Source organism: Raphanus sativus, chromosome 2 (assembly GCF_000801105.2).
Source record: "Raphanus sativus cultivar WK10039 chromosome 2, ASM80110v3, whole genome shotgun sequence".
Classification (NCBI taxonomy): domain Eukaryota; kingdom Viridiplantae; phylum Streptophyta; class Magnoliopsida; order Brassicales; family Brassicaceae; genus Raphanus; species Raphanus sativus.
This window is the reverse complement of record NC_079512.1, coordinates 13,334,445-13,349,631: the sequence shown is the minus strand read 5'-3', so window position 1 is coordinate 13,349,631 and position 15,187 is coordinate 13,334,445. Positions and strand designations below refer to the sequence as shown.

General features: G+C 38.5%; 3 protein-coding genes across 3 annotated transcripts; all 3 read left to right on the top strand.

The window, feature by feature from the left end:
* The first annotated feature begins 395 nt into the window (after positions 1-395).
* LOC108821546 (RNA polymerase sigma factor sigA) lies at positions 396-3,440 on the top strand. Its single transcript, XM_018594556.2, has 10 exons — positions 396-549; positions 946-1,666; positions 1,756-1,954; positions 2,024-2,116; positions 2,214-2,342; positions 2,422-2,475; positions 2,561-2,638; positions 2,749-2,811; positions 2,931-3,043; positions 3,136-3,440. The coding sequence occupies exons 2-10, from the start codon at positions 1,020-1,022 to the stop codon at positions 3,242-3,244; spliced, it is 1,485 nt and encodes a 494-aa protein (XP_018450058.2). The 5' UTR covers positions 396-549; positions 946-1,019; the 3' UTR covers positions 3,245-3,440.
* Positions 3,441-7,495: 4,055 nt separating this feature from the next.
* On the top strand, positions 7,496-10,500 carry LOC108817980 (uncharacterized). Its single transcript, XM_018590821.2, has 7 exons — positions 7,496-8,582; positions 8,969-9,019; positions 9,119-9,226; positions 9,774-9,869; positions 9,949-10,047; positions 10,130-10,189; positions 10,279-10,500. The coding sequence occupies exons 1-7, from the start codon at positions 7,539-7,541 to the stop codon at positions 10,342-10,344; spliced, it is 1,524 nt and encodes a 507-aa protein (XP_018446323.1). The 5' UTR covers positions 7,496-7,538; the 3' UTR covers positions 10,345-10,500.
* A 1,628-nt stretch (positions 10,501-12,128) lies between these two features.
* On the top strand, positions 12,129-13,607 carry LOC108834811 (uncharacterized). Its single transcript, XM_018608137.1, has 2 exons — positions 12,129-12,194; positions 12,243-13,607. Exons 1-2 carry the CDS (start codon positions 12,129-12,131, stop codon positions 13,605-13,607), a joined length of 1,431 nt encoding a protein of 476 aa, XP_018463639.1.
* Positions 13,608-15,187: the final 1,580 nt, after the last annotated feature.

Sequence of the window (15,187 nt, the reverse complement as noted above, 5' to 3'; positions counted from 1 at the left end):
TTATAAATGATATCCAAGTATCCAAACACACTTTATTTTAATTTTTTTTCTTTTTACCACAGATGCTAAACTAAAATAAAAAGTTAATCTACCTATTCAAAAAACTAAATTAGAGGTATAGAATTGACCTTTAGTTTAATTAATAGAATATATATATATATATATAGGCATATTTTTTTATAAAGAGATACAACATCTGGTATTGTAGACTTTTTTAGAATGATCATTTGTAATAGTATGAAATAAATAAATGGGAAAGGATAGAAAGCATATAAAAATGTTAAGGAGCGAGAGTAGGCTAACGACCACAGAAACATGGAGCCAGTATCTGCTTCCACCAATCCCATCGCTTCAACCCATATCTCTTTTAAATATCCTCTCCTAATAAATTATACTTTTCACCACATATCCTTTTTTTTAAAAAAATTACAAAATCTTAGGCCACCAATAAACTCACTTCGCTTCGCTTGAAAAAATATAAGCCATTTTCGCTTCGTCTGTGCCACACACACACCCTCCTCTCTCAGACTTTCAAAGTTTTTTTTTCAGGTGAGCCAAAATTAAGTTTGATCTATAATCCTTGTCATGAGATAACCAATTACATTGATTTCCTACTGAGCTCTTTTCCTTTATGCCAAAATTTTTGAAACGTTCTATTGATCTTGAATGATTCTCTGCTTCCATCTTCTCAATTGTTTTTTTTTCTTCCAGAAATATGATTTTTGGATTTGGGTTTTAATGGGTTTAATGAAATTTGGATAGTGATGATGAATTGAACCATTTCTTTTGTCGGATAAGGTGAATCTAATTATGTTCAATACCTACAACTTGTTGGGATGTTCATTCTGCTTCCTTGACTTTCAGTTCAGTTGAATGTCATATTGTCCCAACTTGTATTCCACTAATGAAATTGTTCTAAAGTGTTTGGTTTTATTTTATTAACAGAAAAAAGGTTAATGTTGAAGAGTAAAGAGTTGATGAATTGAGGAGCTATAAGAGTATTTTTTTAATTATATGGGATGATGGCCACAACAGCTGTAGTAGGACTCAACGCAGGGAAAAGACTGTTGAGTTCATCCTTTTACTACTCGGACGTCACCGAGAAATTTCTATCGGTAAATGATCTTTGTTCATCACAGTACCATATTGCATCAACAAGAAGTGGAATCACTGCGAAAAAGACATCTTCATCATCGAACTACAGTCCGAGCTTTCCCTCATCGAGTCGTCACACACAATCTGCTGCCAAGGCTCTCAAGGAGAGCGTGGACGTTGTCGCTTCTTCGGTGCAGCCATGGCTGCCTCCTGGATCTGATCAGGAAGTGGAAGAGGAAAGCTACTACGAGGATGATACCGTTGAGGCACTCCTGTTGCTGCAGAGGTCTTTGTTAGAAAAACAGTGGAATCTTTCCTTTGAGAAGAAGAAGAAGAAGAAGATTCCAGTAACCTGTTCAGGGATTTCTGCTCGGCAAAGAAGAATCGGTGCTAAGAAGAAAACTAATAGTAAAGTGGTTTCAGAGATGAATTCAGACTTGTTCCAAAACAACCGTGTCAAGAAGGGTTATGTGAAGGGTGTCATAAGTGACGATGTTCTTAGTCACGCTGAAGTCGTGCGCTTGTCCAAGAAAATCAAATCTGGCCTTCGTCTTGATGATCACAAATCAAGGTAACAATTAAAAAAAAAAAATTACATAGAAAAAGAGCTGAAAAAAACTATTTATAATTGTTTTTTTTTCTGTGTGGTGGAAACATTAGATTGAAGGATAGATTAGGATGTGAGCCTTCTGACGAACAGCTGGCAATATCCTTGAAGATATCTCGTGCTGAGCTGCAGGCATGGTTGATGGAATGTCATCTAGCTAGGGAGAAGTTAGCTATGAGCAACGTTCGTTTGGTTATGTCTATTGCTCAGCGTTACGATAATATGGGAGCAGAGATGTCTGACCTTGTTCAGGTATTTTCTTTTTTTTACCTTTTTTTTTTCTTTTTGTTTTTCTCTGAACAAAGATATCTTGTTCTGAAGGGTGGTCTTATCGGACTTTTGCGGGGAATAGAGAAATTTGATTCTTCCAAAGGTTTCAGAATCTCAACTTATGTATACTGGTGGATTCGACAGGTGAGGATAGCCCTTCACCTCGGATGTTTATTTTTTCTGTTTGAAAGCAAAAGGAAAACTAATGTTTTTTTCTTTCAAATTTCTTTTCTGATAAAAGGGCGTCTCAAGAGCATTAGTGGACAACTCACGAACCTTGAGGTTGCCTACTCACCTGCATGAAAGGCTAGGTCTAATCCGAAACGCAAAGCTTAGACTTCAAGAGAAAGGAATCACACCCTCCATTGATGTAAGCATGTTAACATTTCAACAATTCTGGCTTATCCTAGTCTACGTATCTCATGTTTTATATTTATTCTTGTTTCCAGCGGATTGCAGAGTCACTAAACATGTCTCAGAAGAAAGTTAGAAATGCAACAGAGGTATTTTTAAAAATAAATAGACATTGTCCCTTTCTTTTATTTTGAGGTCAATGTATGCTCATGCTCTTGCACTCGGAAACTGCAGGCTGTAAGTAAAATATTTTCCCTAGACAGAGATGCATTCCCTTCTTTGAACGGTCTCCCTGGAGAAACCCATCACAGCGTGAGTCTCTCAGTTTCTGATTCTCTTCAACAAAACGACAGTTTTAGTTTCACCTTCCATTCTTACCTGAGTATATATAAATTTTGGCTGATTTGTTCTAATATTCTCAGTACATTGCGGATAATCGTTTGGAGAACAATCCGTGGCACGGGTACGATGAATGGGCACTCAAGGTAAAACCAACAGTCATTAGACTCATAACTTATGTTACATTTTATATGCTTCTGGTTGGTGTGTTTTTATGAAAATTGCACTGCTTGTTGTTCACTGAAGCTTGATGATATAACTGCAGGATGAAGTGAGCAAGCTTATAAGTGCAACACTTGGAGAACGGGAAACGGAAATTATTAGGTTATACTATGGTCTAGACAAAGAATGTCTCACATGGGAAGACATTAGCAAACGGTATGTATTCAACCTTAAGCCTCTTTTTGACCCATTGGTTGTGTCATCATCAGACAAAGATCTTTGAAGTTTTATTGTTGGGTAATTAACAGGATAGGATTATCGAGAGAGAGGGTTAGACAGGTGGGGCTTGTGGCGCTCGAGAAACTAAAACACGCAGCCAGGAAGAGGAAAATGGAGGCAATGATCCTCAAGAATTGATTTTGTTTTTGTACATTTTTATTACATGAGAGCCATAGAGAGAGTGACTGTGAATGTTGTATATAGACAGGGAACAAAAGGGGAATACTCTCTTTATTCTATCTTGCTTGCTTCTTATGTAATCTGAGCTGAGAAACAAAGACAGTGATGTAATATTGGCTTCAGGTTACTTACTCATCTATCTCTATTTCATTCACAGTACTCTTGTTCATGGTAACTCTTAATATGTGCCACCATGTGTTTTACTATGTACACAATTTGTATGTACACCACATGTATTAGAGTTTAGGGCTTAATGACAAAATGTATTGAGTAGTGTATCTTATTTATCACGTTCTCAAGATTCTCTGATGTTTTATCATTCAAGTATTAATCAAGTTTGTCGGTTTTAAATAAGTGTCTCCACCAGGAGAGAAAATCCTAACAATTTAGATTTTCCGGTGCTTAGCATATTTTCTGTCATTGTGATAAGATTGTAAGATAGTAGATTTTTTTTTGTTGAATTGGGAACTGTTCTAAAGTTTTCATTCTAGTAAGTGTCGGATCTGATAGTTGGAAAGCTTTAGATGAAGCTTTTAGTTTAGTTGATGTACAATTTGATTTCAGATGTTAATTTTAGGCAACATTTACTTATCTACCTGATTTCTATTTTGTAGTTGAAGTTTGTTTGGTATGCGTTTTGAGCTGGTTTCGTGGAAACTAAATCTTCCAAAACAAAATTAACAAAGAACAATCGAACCACAAATTTCTTTTTGTCGAAAGAAGATAATAAAGATTCTATAAACCATACTCGAGACTATGTGTCTATGTAAACGACGTGATGTGGTTGTCTTCTAACACTATGTGCAAGTTAATCAGTGCTTGTATTTTGAGTTTCGAGTATTTGTGTGATTATGGACATGCTGGGTATTTCTTTGCATCTTCGATTTCCTTTAAGTACGTTGAAAAATCAAGTGATTCATCTGGTTTAGAAATCATCTTTACCACTGTAAACACAATATGTCACAAACGTTACTATAGTTGTCGAAAAGTTGTCATGGATTTTATTGTGCAAATGAGAGCTTCAAGTTTTGAATTTAGAGCTGTGAGAGTCAATTTTGTATTATTTATTTCAAGTAATTATACCAACTCAGTTGTGAGAAAGCCTTATTCTCCTTCCATGATCCAACCGTAGAACACTATATTCCTACTCTAGTAAGTGACTTTTAGGTTTTTTCCTCTACAAAGGTACAAAGTATGTGTTTCACTATGGCTTCAGTTCATAATGTTGATTATGCCTCTGCCAATTGCAAAGTATCCATGTGATCTTTATCGATTCTGAAAAGTTTTTAATTACAAACCTTGCAGATATACCATAAAATTCATGTGAAATAGTGGTCATATACACGTGATGAAATCCACTTTAACAAATAATTCATGCTAGAAAACATCAAAAGCATAAGAAATCTGCCTTAATTGGTGGGGATTCTTGACCAAGCCCATACTTATACCACCGAAGAACATATAACTATTCAAAATTTTCAGTTCTTGCAGAAATTGCTAGAGATATACTTGCAATGCAAGTGTCAGTTGCTTATTAGAGTGCTTTCATCACTAGTGGTCGGATCATTGATTCATATATAATTGTCTTACTCATTATATGGTTGGAGTGTTGATGTGCTCAGAGTAATGGTTGAAGGCAGATATTTGTTGTGGTGAGTTTAGAATAGTGACAATGGAACAAATTCTTAGTGAATGTGAATATAAAGACAAGCTTAAGAGAGATAATTTTCTTCTCTAATCTGGTATGTTTGTTAATATTTGTAATTATTACTAACTATAACAACTTTTTACAGAGTATGATAACCTAACATTGCAAAAAATCCTAAATCAATTTGTGTGTGGTTCCTGGCTAGAAGGTAAACACCATTTCGGTGAAGGTTGAATTTTGAAGTCTTTGATGATTGTTTATTTTCTAATAACACTTTCTGTTACGGGTTTTGAAAATACGTTTCATATAATATTACAATTTTTTTTTGAAATACCCGATCTGGATCCAAAAGAGTACTCGTATAACCATGCCTACTATTTAAATGTTTTCACTAAATGTGAATTTATTCCTTAATTGATGTGTCACTTGTATAAAGATTTAAAATGTTAATGTCTTTTACTAGAGATACTTTTGTGTCATTGTAGTGTTGATTTTTTTTTTGGTTATTGATGCAAATTCTGTGTCATTGTACTGTTGATTTCTTTGGGTTATTGATGCAAATTTTCCAATTGTAATGCATACCATTTGGTGAAAGTGAAAACCTTGGAAGATGATTTACAAAAAAAAAATAAGAAAAGAAATCCTTGGAAGATAATGTGATGATCCAAACCCCATCTCAAACTTATACTCTTCATGGATAAGAAAGTAAGAAATTGATTACTAGACAGAAGTTCGAAAAGAAATATCTTCAAAACTAACTTCTCTATTTGTTACGGTTTCAAATATAAAAAATTACTACTATTCCAAGCTATAACCTCAAACAATCACAACATCTTATATTTAAGAATAAAACTAATTTAATTGTTTAAAAAAAATATTACTCAGCATTAATTTATCCAATTCAATCATTTGATTATTCTATAGCCATTTGATTTTCACACGGTCCATGCATTAACTTTATCTAACTCAATCATTTGTTTATTTGAGTAGGTGACAGCGTAGTCTCGAGTCTCAAGTTTGGCTATCGAAGATCGAAAAGTCTCCTAAACCTAGCCTAGCGTCCAATGGTTGCATCCTCAAATCCTCTATAAAGACAGTGAAGATTGTATGAGTTCATACTCTCATCATTCGAAAGCTAAGGTAAAATAAACCCAAATCAATTGTGATTGCTTAATCGATAGTTATGTATTTGTTTCATGAGATTGCTTGATAGATTGTTACAGTTTGGTGTGATTGCTCCATAATTGATTTCAATTTTTTTTTTGATGTTTTAAACTTAGGTTATGAGAAATATTATATGATTTCTTAGTTCATTATTCTGTATTTGTTTTCAAAGATGGATTAATTAGCATCTTCTTAATCGAGACAACAATGAAAGAGACAAGGACTCTGTTTTTGAAGAAGCATATGAAGATCTTACGAATTCTGAGAGTAGAGAAAATAGGAAGACTACTGTTTTGGGTTCAAGTGGAGCTACTTCTCAGCCAACAAAAGGAGTAAAGGTTTTGAGCCCCTAATTGGAAGCATTACACTAGGACCAAAGAAAATCAAGATAAATGCATCTTTCACCACTGCAAAAACACATTTCCTTGTCCAACTAAATCGGGAACTTCAAACTTGGGCTAGCATCTTCTAACATGCAAACAATACCAAGCGTGGGAAGCTGGACGAGCAAAGAATCAGACAGTGATTAGCGAAGAAGGTGAAGTGAAGAATATCATAGTTTCTAAAGCTTTATTCAGGGATGCAACAAACGAGAAACTGGTGTGATAGGGGAAATGCCAGAATTTTAAAAATATGACAAACTTAGTTATTAACAAAAAAAAATCTGAAATATTCGGTCCAGACCCAAAAAAGTATCCCTATGTCCAAGCCTAGTATCATTGTTTGAAATTTATTGTATTCTAAGGATGTGTAACATTTAAATATTTTCACTAAATGATTGAATTTATTCATTAATTCATGTGTAATTCTATAAAGATTTTAAAATGTTAATGTATCTTTTGCTGGAGATACTTCTGATTTATTGTAGTGTTGATTTCTTTTGGTTATTGATGCAAATTTCCCAACGGTAATACATACCATTTGGTGAAAATAAAAACGTTGGAAGATAAGGTGACGATTAAGACCACATCTCAACTTATATCCTTCATGGATAAGCAAATAAGAAATTGATTACTAAACAGAAGCTCGAAAATATAATAATTACCTCCAAAACTAATTTCTTTATTTGGTTTCAAATAAAAAATAATAATTTTGCTTTTTCAAGCTATAACCTCGAAATCAAACAATCACTACATCTTATATTTTTTTTAACCTAATTTAAAAAAAAAAAAATATTACTCAGCATAACTTTAACCAATTCAATCATTTGCTTATTCTATAGCCATTTGATTTTCAAACAACCCATGCATTATTATATCTAATATAGTCATTTGTTTATTTAGGCAATGGCTGTTACTGGAGTTCAAAACCATCCCCAAAGCCATATTGGGCCAAAGAGTGAAGCCCAATGGTAAGAAAATGTCACAAAAACCCTAACAAAAGCAGAGAGGTTTTTCCAATATCTCTCTCCTCCATTTCAACAATCTGACCACTGAACCAATGTCCTTCCGAGCCCGCGCCTCGTCCTGGACCCGTCTTCTCCTCCGCCGCCGGAACCCCAGATACTCATCCTCCCCTCAAATCTGCAGTCTCGATGCCTCAGGATCCGCATTTCCCACTAGAATAACGCCATGGATCTCGTCGCAGAGCCACCGTTTCTCCTCCTCCTCCTCCTCCTTTGCCAGCACAATTTCACCGGCGGAAGCCGATAGAGTGGTGCGAGATCTTTTAGCGGAAGTGGAGAAGGAGAAGCAGCGCGAGAGAGAGGAGAGGCAAAGACAAGGACTAGACTGCAAGGACATCGACGACGAAGACGAAGAGGATTACCTCGGGATCGAGCCCTTCATCGAGAGGCTCAAGAAGCAAAACTCGAAAGACGACGGCGGCGAGCTGAACCGGCGCGAGGAGTCGTCTGATTCGGATAGCGAGCTCGACGAGGTTGATTGGGATGAAGAGAGGAAGAAAGAAGACGTGTTCAACAAGAAGTTCCAGAGGCATAAAGAGCTTCTTCAGACCCTCACCAAGTCGGAGACGCTCGACGAGGCCTACAAGTGGATGACCAAGCTCGACAAATTCGAGGAGAAGCATTTCAAGCTTGGGCCTGAGTACAGAGTTATTGGGGAGCTGATGAATCGGTTGAAGGTAGCTCAGGGAAAAGACAAGTTTGTCCTCCAGCAGAAAATAAACAGAGCTATGAGGCTGGTTGAGTGGAAGGAGGCCTTTGACCCTAACAACCCAGCGAACTATGGAGTCATCGAGCGTGACAATGTTCAAGGTGGAGGAGAAGATAAAGAAGAGCGTCTTGTAGCAGCAGCAGATGGCGATAAGGATGATGATAATGAAGAGGAGTTTGATGACATGAAAGAAAGGGATGATATTCTGCTGGAGAAGCTGAATTCCATCGACAAGAAGCTTGAAAGCAAGCTCTCTGAGCTCGATCATACTTTCGGCAAGAAGGGGAAGCGGTTGGAAGAGGAGATTAGAGATCTCGCTGAGGAGAGAAATGCTTTGACTGAGAAGAAAAGGCAACCTTTATACAGAAAAGTATGTGCTTTCTCCATTTTTTCTCACTTTTTTTTGTTGAAACTACAGAATGTGACATAGTTCGTTATGTTGGAGGGATGTAGATATAGTGGTGTACATTGGTTTTAAAGAATTTTTTTAGCTAAAAAAGTTTCATTCTTGGTGTTGGTTCCACCCTGCTGTATATGAGTGGTTAAGAAGGCCAGTGGTCTAATTTAAGCTACATTTGTTTATTTTACTTTAAATAAGTTAAGCTTCCATGGTAAAATTATGTTGTGAAATATTCTTTTCGTGAACTGGGTGGGTATTGGCATTTATCACCGAATTTTATTAACCATGAAGAAAGAGTATGGGCCTACTTTCTTCACTATTCTTTATGCTGATCAGGTTATTTCTTATTTTTGCAGGGATACGATGTGCATGTAATTGATGTTAAAAAAGTTGCCAAGGTCACAAAGGTATAGTTGTCTCTCTTTTTGCGTCTTTTAATTCAGTTTTCATTTCTCTTTGTTAATTCAATTGCTCCTCGGGCTACAAAAGAGAAACTTTTGCTTTAGGGTGGCAGGGTTGAAAGGTACACTGCGTTGATGGTATGCGGGAACTACGAAGGTGTCATTGGGTATGCAAAAGCAAAAGCTGAAACCGGCCAGGCTGCAATGCAGAAGGTAAATCTCACATTACCATTTGTCATCTAGAATGAATGGAGGAGACTCCAGGTCTTATGTGGTCTCGACACTTTGTACATATGTTAGTCATGGCAGGATCTCGTTGTAGCGAAGACAGTCAATTACGTGATTCTGATACAATGGGAAGCTGACTTGTGTTTTTTTTTCTGAGTACTGCTAAGCTAAACATTTGAGGATGTGAGAGATATTCTAGATTTTTAGATAATTTTAGTTTATGACTCAAAAACATCTTTTGTGCATAAATGTCTTTAATTGGACTTCCTTGATGCCGATTCTAGTGAAAAGTTTATATTCCACTTTAGGTTGGTTGACACGTGCATAAATGTCTTTACTTGTACATCGATTTCGATTCTTGAATTGACAGAAGAACATAAAACTTCTGAAAAAATATTTTGGTATTCCACTCTTGTTTTGTTTGTTTTTTTGGTCAAGCAACCCTTGTTTTGTAATGATGCCGTTATACATCTTTTGTAGATCCTGTCTTTAGATAGTTCTCATGATCTCATTTCTAACAACTACCGAACAGGCGTATGAGAAATGCTTTCAGAATCTGCATTACATAGAGCGTCATGAGGAGCACACCATTGCACATGCAATACAGACTTCTTACAAGAAAACTAAGGTATTTCTTTTTGAGTTCCTTTTTTACCGCGTGATCTGGTCTTGCCACTTTATATTTATAAACTTAAATCTGCTACTAGTTGTATTTATGGCCTGCACCAACAACAACGGGAATGAAAGCTGGGAGAGTTGTGAAAACAATGTTGCTCCTAGCGGGGTTCAAGAACATCAAGTCTAAGGTGCATTTTTGCTTCATACTGATATAACTCTGGATTCTTGTTTTTATTTGAATTTTTGTTTAAAAAAATGTCATTTCTTCAGGTGATTGGTTCAAGGAATTCATACAACACAGTCAAAGCAGTATTGAAGGCGTTGAATGCGGTAAGTAGTTTGAACTTAATCACAGGAGAATCAGTTATAAAAAGAAAAAGAGGACATTTTAGTTAAAAACCTCATTTCATATTTGTCAGGTGGAAACGCCAAAGGATGTACAAGAGAAGTTTGGCCGGACAGTTGTGGAGAAATATCTACTGTGAGATCTACTGCATTCAATCCTTTGATTTTCATTGTTGAATTTTGGATCAAGCGATATGTTTGGTTTTCGATTAGGGGATGGAATTTTATTACTCTACAATAGAAATTATCCTTCTATTGTTTTGGTTAAAAATAAATGTAGTAAAAAGTACACGATCTTTTCACCAAGTGTTCCTCAACTGTCTAACCTTCGTTGATCTTCCAAAACCTTGCTCGTTTTAGTATTCCATTTTTTAAAACACAAACAGAAAAATGTAAATCAAAGGATTGATCAAAAAAAAAATGTAAATCAAGGGAAAAAACTATATATTTTTTTGGTCAACGGAAAAAGCTATATTGAACGAGAAAGTTACACAAAAGGTTAGTCTGTGTTGGATCTTTAACATGTTCAAGCACTTTTTATTGGAGGTGTACTTTTTGACTTTCTTTTGTATTTTTTCTTCTTTAAATGTCCTTGTTTATAAAGATATTTGCAATCTAGTCAAAAGTGAATTGTTGGTCAAAAGTAAATAACAAATAGTTACTTTTTCAGTTGCAATTAATTGGTAGATTGAAATTGTTTCGCACTGTTAGATTAAAAGATGAGAAAACTAATCTAATGATTGTTTTCGTGACGAATGAGAAAGTCGGATGTGAAAAAGAAGATTTGGTCAACTGAGGCGTGGTTGGGTGAAGAGTGGTCACTTGAATTGGGAGAGGGTTAGCTGAGTGAAACATGGTTGGAAAAGGAGTCGTCAGAGAAATTGTGGTAAAAAAATGAGTGTATGGGAGAATGAGGTTAGGTTGATGTGGTCGAAGAGAAATTCAGGTTGATGTAGTCGAAGAGTAAAAGACTGCTGAAAAATACATATGTATTTCCGGAAATTTTTTAGTTGATCCAAGAACATGTCTCTTTGCAATCTTTAAATCCAGCTATTGACGGTTCAACAATCAAGATATATTACTTAAACTTTGTTGGACCCAATTTTGGAGATAGGCTAAATGGACTATATTTAAAATGTGCCGTAAAATGACAAGATCCATAGTGACGTCAACGAAGTGGAAAAGGAGGTTGCCGAAGTTGAGAAGATCGCGGAAGCAATTACAAGAATAGCGGAGTCGAGCTTATAAAAGGGAGATGAGATCAATGCTAAGGACACAGCGAAAACCCTAGAGAGAGAGCACACCACACATTTTCACCTTACTTACTTCGTTTTAGATCTTATTCTTGATCGACCTCCTTGTTATAGTTGATCTCTTAGCTATTCTTTGTACTCGATCTCTTAATCAATAAAAGTCCATTTTTGTCTACCGAATTCCGATTACATCGTTGTGTTCTAAGGATATTGTTGCCTACATCTTTTGTCACTTCCCCAGTTTACTTACAAACAGTACAAAATACTCGAGTGTAGATTTTAGGTTCTACATTTTGGCGCCGACAGTGGGGAAGATAAACGAAAAACATCCTTGCTAAGAACCCGATCTAGGATTTCTAAGCATGATTATGGATCCAAGTCAATCTGGAATCCCTCAACAGAGATCCGACAACGCCGATCCGATCGGAGTCGACCAATGAGTCAATCTACCGATCGGACCAGCTAACATGAGCGGGATCAATGATCCAACCCAGATCCCGCAAGCTCCGCCAACTGGGGTCACGGCCTCTGACAGATCCGGATCCCGAGTCTGGAGTCAAACTGGGGATAGATCCCCAATAGACAGTTCGCTAACCCGAACTCAACCAATAAGACCGATTTCTCCCATAAAAATAACCTAAGCAAGGGAAGAAGTTGCGGAGCTTCGAGGCATGGTACGAGCTCTCCTAGACAAAGCCCAGGAGCAGGACATCGCTCATCGAGCAATTACCACCAGGGTAGAACAAACTGAAAGGGAGTTCGCCGAACATTGAGCTAGCATTCAGGACGGGTTCAGATCCCAGACAAATCCGTTGCCTCGAGCACCAAACGGCGGAGCCTTCTGGACCCCCGGTTTCTCGAGTGCTCGATCGGGACACTATGCCGGAGATAACTCGCTTAACAATCCGTATACTAGCCCGATCCCTAGGAGCCTGAGTTTTAATGGAACCAGAGAAAACCCAACACGAATCCAAGGCTCCCCGATCACACCTCTCCGGACCAACGGCGTCACCGGAAGAGCCAACATAGTTGGATTCGAGACCCCGCCTTTCGACCAACGAGCTTCCAGAGTCCATCACACAACGACGGGAGATTTCGAGATACCTGTTACGGGTCTCGATCAGGGTAGACGAAACGAAGTGTCACCTTTTTCCCCAACCGCCGTTGGAACTCCGCGAAGAGATGACATGAGGACCGATGGAGGAAATGGGAACTTCCAGGAGTACATCGATAAAAACGATGCCGAACTCAAACGACTAAACACCATTATGCATATGGCAACAAGCGCAGCCCCAGATATCGACCTCGCGATAGAGGAAACTCGAAGAACCCCCTTCACAGAGAGAATCTCGGGGATGAAGCTAAGTACCATCGGGAAAATTACATTCTCCGAGTACTCTGGAAACTCAGACCTTAAAGCTCACATCCGAGCCTTTAGACTCGCGATATCCAGAGCACATCTCAGTGACGACGAAAAAGAGGTAGGGTACTGTCGTTTCTTCGCAGAAAACCTCGCGGGCTTCGCCCTAGAATGGTTCGCCAGCCTAGAAGAAAATTCGATTCATAACTTCACACAACTAGTGTCGGCGTTCCTAAAGCAATACTCGGTGTTCATAGAAACCAGAACGACCGAAGCCGATCTGTGGAACCTCAAACAAGCACCCTTCGAGCCTCTAAGAGCGTACATAAACAAATTTAGAGAAATCAAAGCCAAGATCGCAAACCTAAACGACGGAGTGGCTCTCGCCGTCTTAAAGAATGATGTGTGGTTCTCCTCTAAATTCAAAGAAGAAATGTCGGTCAGGGCCCCAGTGTCACTAGACGACGCGCTGCATCGAGCATCGTACTTTGCGGCCTACGATGAGGACGTAGCTAACTTGAAAGAACAATTCTTGGAAAGCAAAAACGCCGCCAGCAAAAGGACTTCGACAACTAAGGAAGCGCCGACCAAATGTCAACATTCTTACGCAATTGACAACTCCACGAGAAACAAATCATCGACTTTCGATCTAAACAAGCATTGCGACTTCCACAAACGAAAAGGACATTCCACTGAGGAATGTCGCGCTGATTTACGCGAAAAGGAGAGAAGAGAGGAAGAAGAGAACTCCGAAGAGGATGAACTCCCTTCGACTCCAAAAAAACGATAAAAACCAAAAACGTCTTCCCAGAAAAGGGCTCGGGAGGTAGAAGCCGAGTCACCAAACTCGCCACCACCCGCTCCCAAAAAGCGGGTCGACATGATCTCACTAAGCACAAACAGGCGAGATGGTACGACGTCCAAGGGACGACAGCGACCTCGACGCAAGGAAACATAACAATCACCATACAAATCTCCGGACTCCATGAAGAATTCGAGCTTGTACAGAAAAAACAACCGATCAAGCCAAAACTAGCTGATAGAGTCACAAAAATCAGAAAGCACTTAGAGGAAATGAGGCCATATGAACTCAGAAACCGAAATAAAAACAGCATGCAGCAGCCCAACTACAAGCTGTCTGGGGGGCAAAGGCAATACCAATCCGCATGAACAAAGAAATGGCTCCCTCCCACTATAAACAGTCGGAGACGTATTGATTTTATATATGAAGGATCAAAATTTTGCAACTCTGTCAACTCAATTAAGGCTCACCAGCGAAGAGCCGAAAGACCTCTAAGAATCCAAGAACCTCTTTCCGGCCCTGACCACGAAATTACATTCGATGAAAACGAAACCGCAGGCCTTGATCAACCACACGACGATGCCCTCGTCCTACGGACTCGACGTCGGAGGATGCGAGCTTTCACGGATCATGATCGATACCGGAAGCTCAGCCTATGTCCTATTCTACGATGCCTTCAAACGAATGGGGTTTACCAAAACTCTCCTTAAACAAGAACCAACTCCGCTCATCGAATTCGCAGGAGAAACAACTTACTCCCTAGGATCTATCGAGCTCGCAGTCACCGCCGGAGACGTTAGGAAGATCGTGGAGTTCATCGTAATAGACTGACCGGCACCGTTCAATGCTATCTTAGGAAGACCCTGGCTATACAGTATGAAAGCAGTACCATCGACTTACCACCAACGCTTGAAATTCCCAACTCCGAAAGGCATTGAAACCATTCGCGGAAGTCAGAGAAGCTTTCGGACATGCTACCTCGCGAGCTTCAAAGACATCGAACCACACCCTTAGGCTAAAACAGACATCCCGACAAAGACCGTACGAACACTCGTACACGATCAAAAGCCAAAACGACCCTTAACTAAGGGGAAACAACCGAACTACGTTAGGACTTGATCCCTTCCTAAGGGTATGTAGGCAGCTCGCGGCACGAGTTCAGTCACCTCCCAACATTAAAAACAAGAAGGGAGCATCCCGCAGCAACAAGCGACCTATCCCAGTCAAAGACCCCATTACGCAGACTTTCTTTTAACAAGAATTCAATTGTAATAAAATTAACAGTTCAAAAATTTATCAAAAGCAATCTTTCCGAAATTTACAGTATTCGAAACACAAGTTTTACCATCATATAATTCTCTTGCTCACTAAACGACTATATGTAAACTCGAGGCCCTTTTTGAAGTCTCTGAGCACATTTCAGTCCCGCTGGAAAACGCGACATATCGGTTTTAATAAAAACCTCAATCTGCGCCGACAAGGCATCGACGGAGTATCAACTCTCTTCGATCAAAAGTTCAAAAGGAAAATCAGAACTCTATCCTTGGAAAGAAAATACGAAGCGTTCA

What these genes read in the sequence shown, in the direction of transcription:
- LOC108821546 (XM_018594556.2), top strand. Translation starts at nt 1,020, where the DNA reads ATGATGGCCACAACAGCTGTAGTAGGACTCAACGCAGGGAAAAGACTG. An exon ending in CTTGATGATCACAAATCAAG is followed by an intron (nt 1,667 to 1,755) that starts GTAACAATTAAA and finishes TGGAAACATTAG; the next exon opens with ATTGAAGGATAGATTAGGAT. An exon ending in AGATGTCTGACCTTGTTCAG is followed by an intron (nt 1,955 to 2,023) that starts GTATTTTCTTTT and finishes CTTGTTCTGAAG; the next exon opens with GGTGGTCTTATCGGACTTTT.
- LOC108834811 (XM_018608137.1), top strand. Translation starts at nt 12,129, where the DNA reads ATGGTACGAGCTCTCCTAGACAAAGCCCAGGAGCAGGACATCGCTCAT. An exon ending in ATCGAGCAATTACCACCAGG is followed by an intron (nt 12,195 to 12,242) that starts GTAGAACAAACT and finishes GCTAGCATTCAG; the next exon opens with GACGGGTTCAGATCCCAGAC.
- LOC108817980 (XM_018590821.2), top strand. Translation starts at nt 7,539, where the DNA reads ATGTCCTTCCGAGCCCGCGCCTCGTCCTGGACCCGTCTTCTCCTCCGC. An exon ending in AAGTTGCCAAGGTCACAAAG is followed by an intron (nt 9,020 to 9,118) that starts GTATAGTTGTCT and finishes CTTTTGCTTTAG; the next exon opens with GGTGGCAGGGTTGAAAGGTA. An exon ending in TATTGAAGGCGTTGAATGCG is followed by an intron (nt 10,190 to 10,278) that starts GTAAGTAGTTTG and finishes CATATTTGTCAG; the next exon opens with GTGGAAACGCCAAAGGATGT.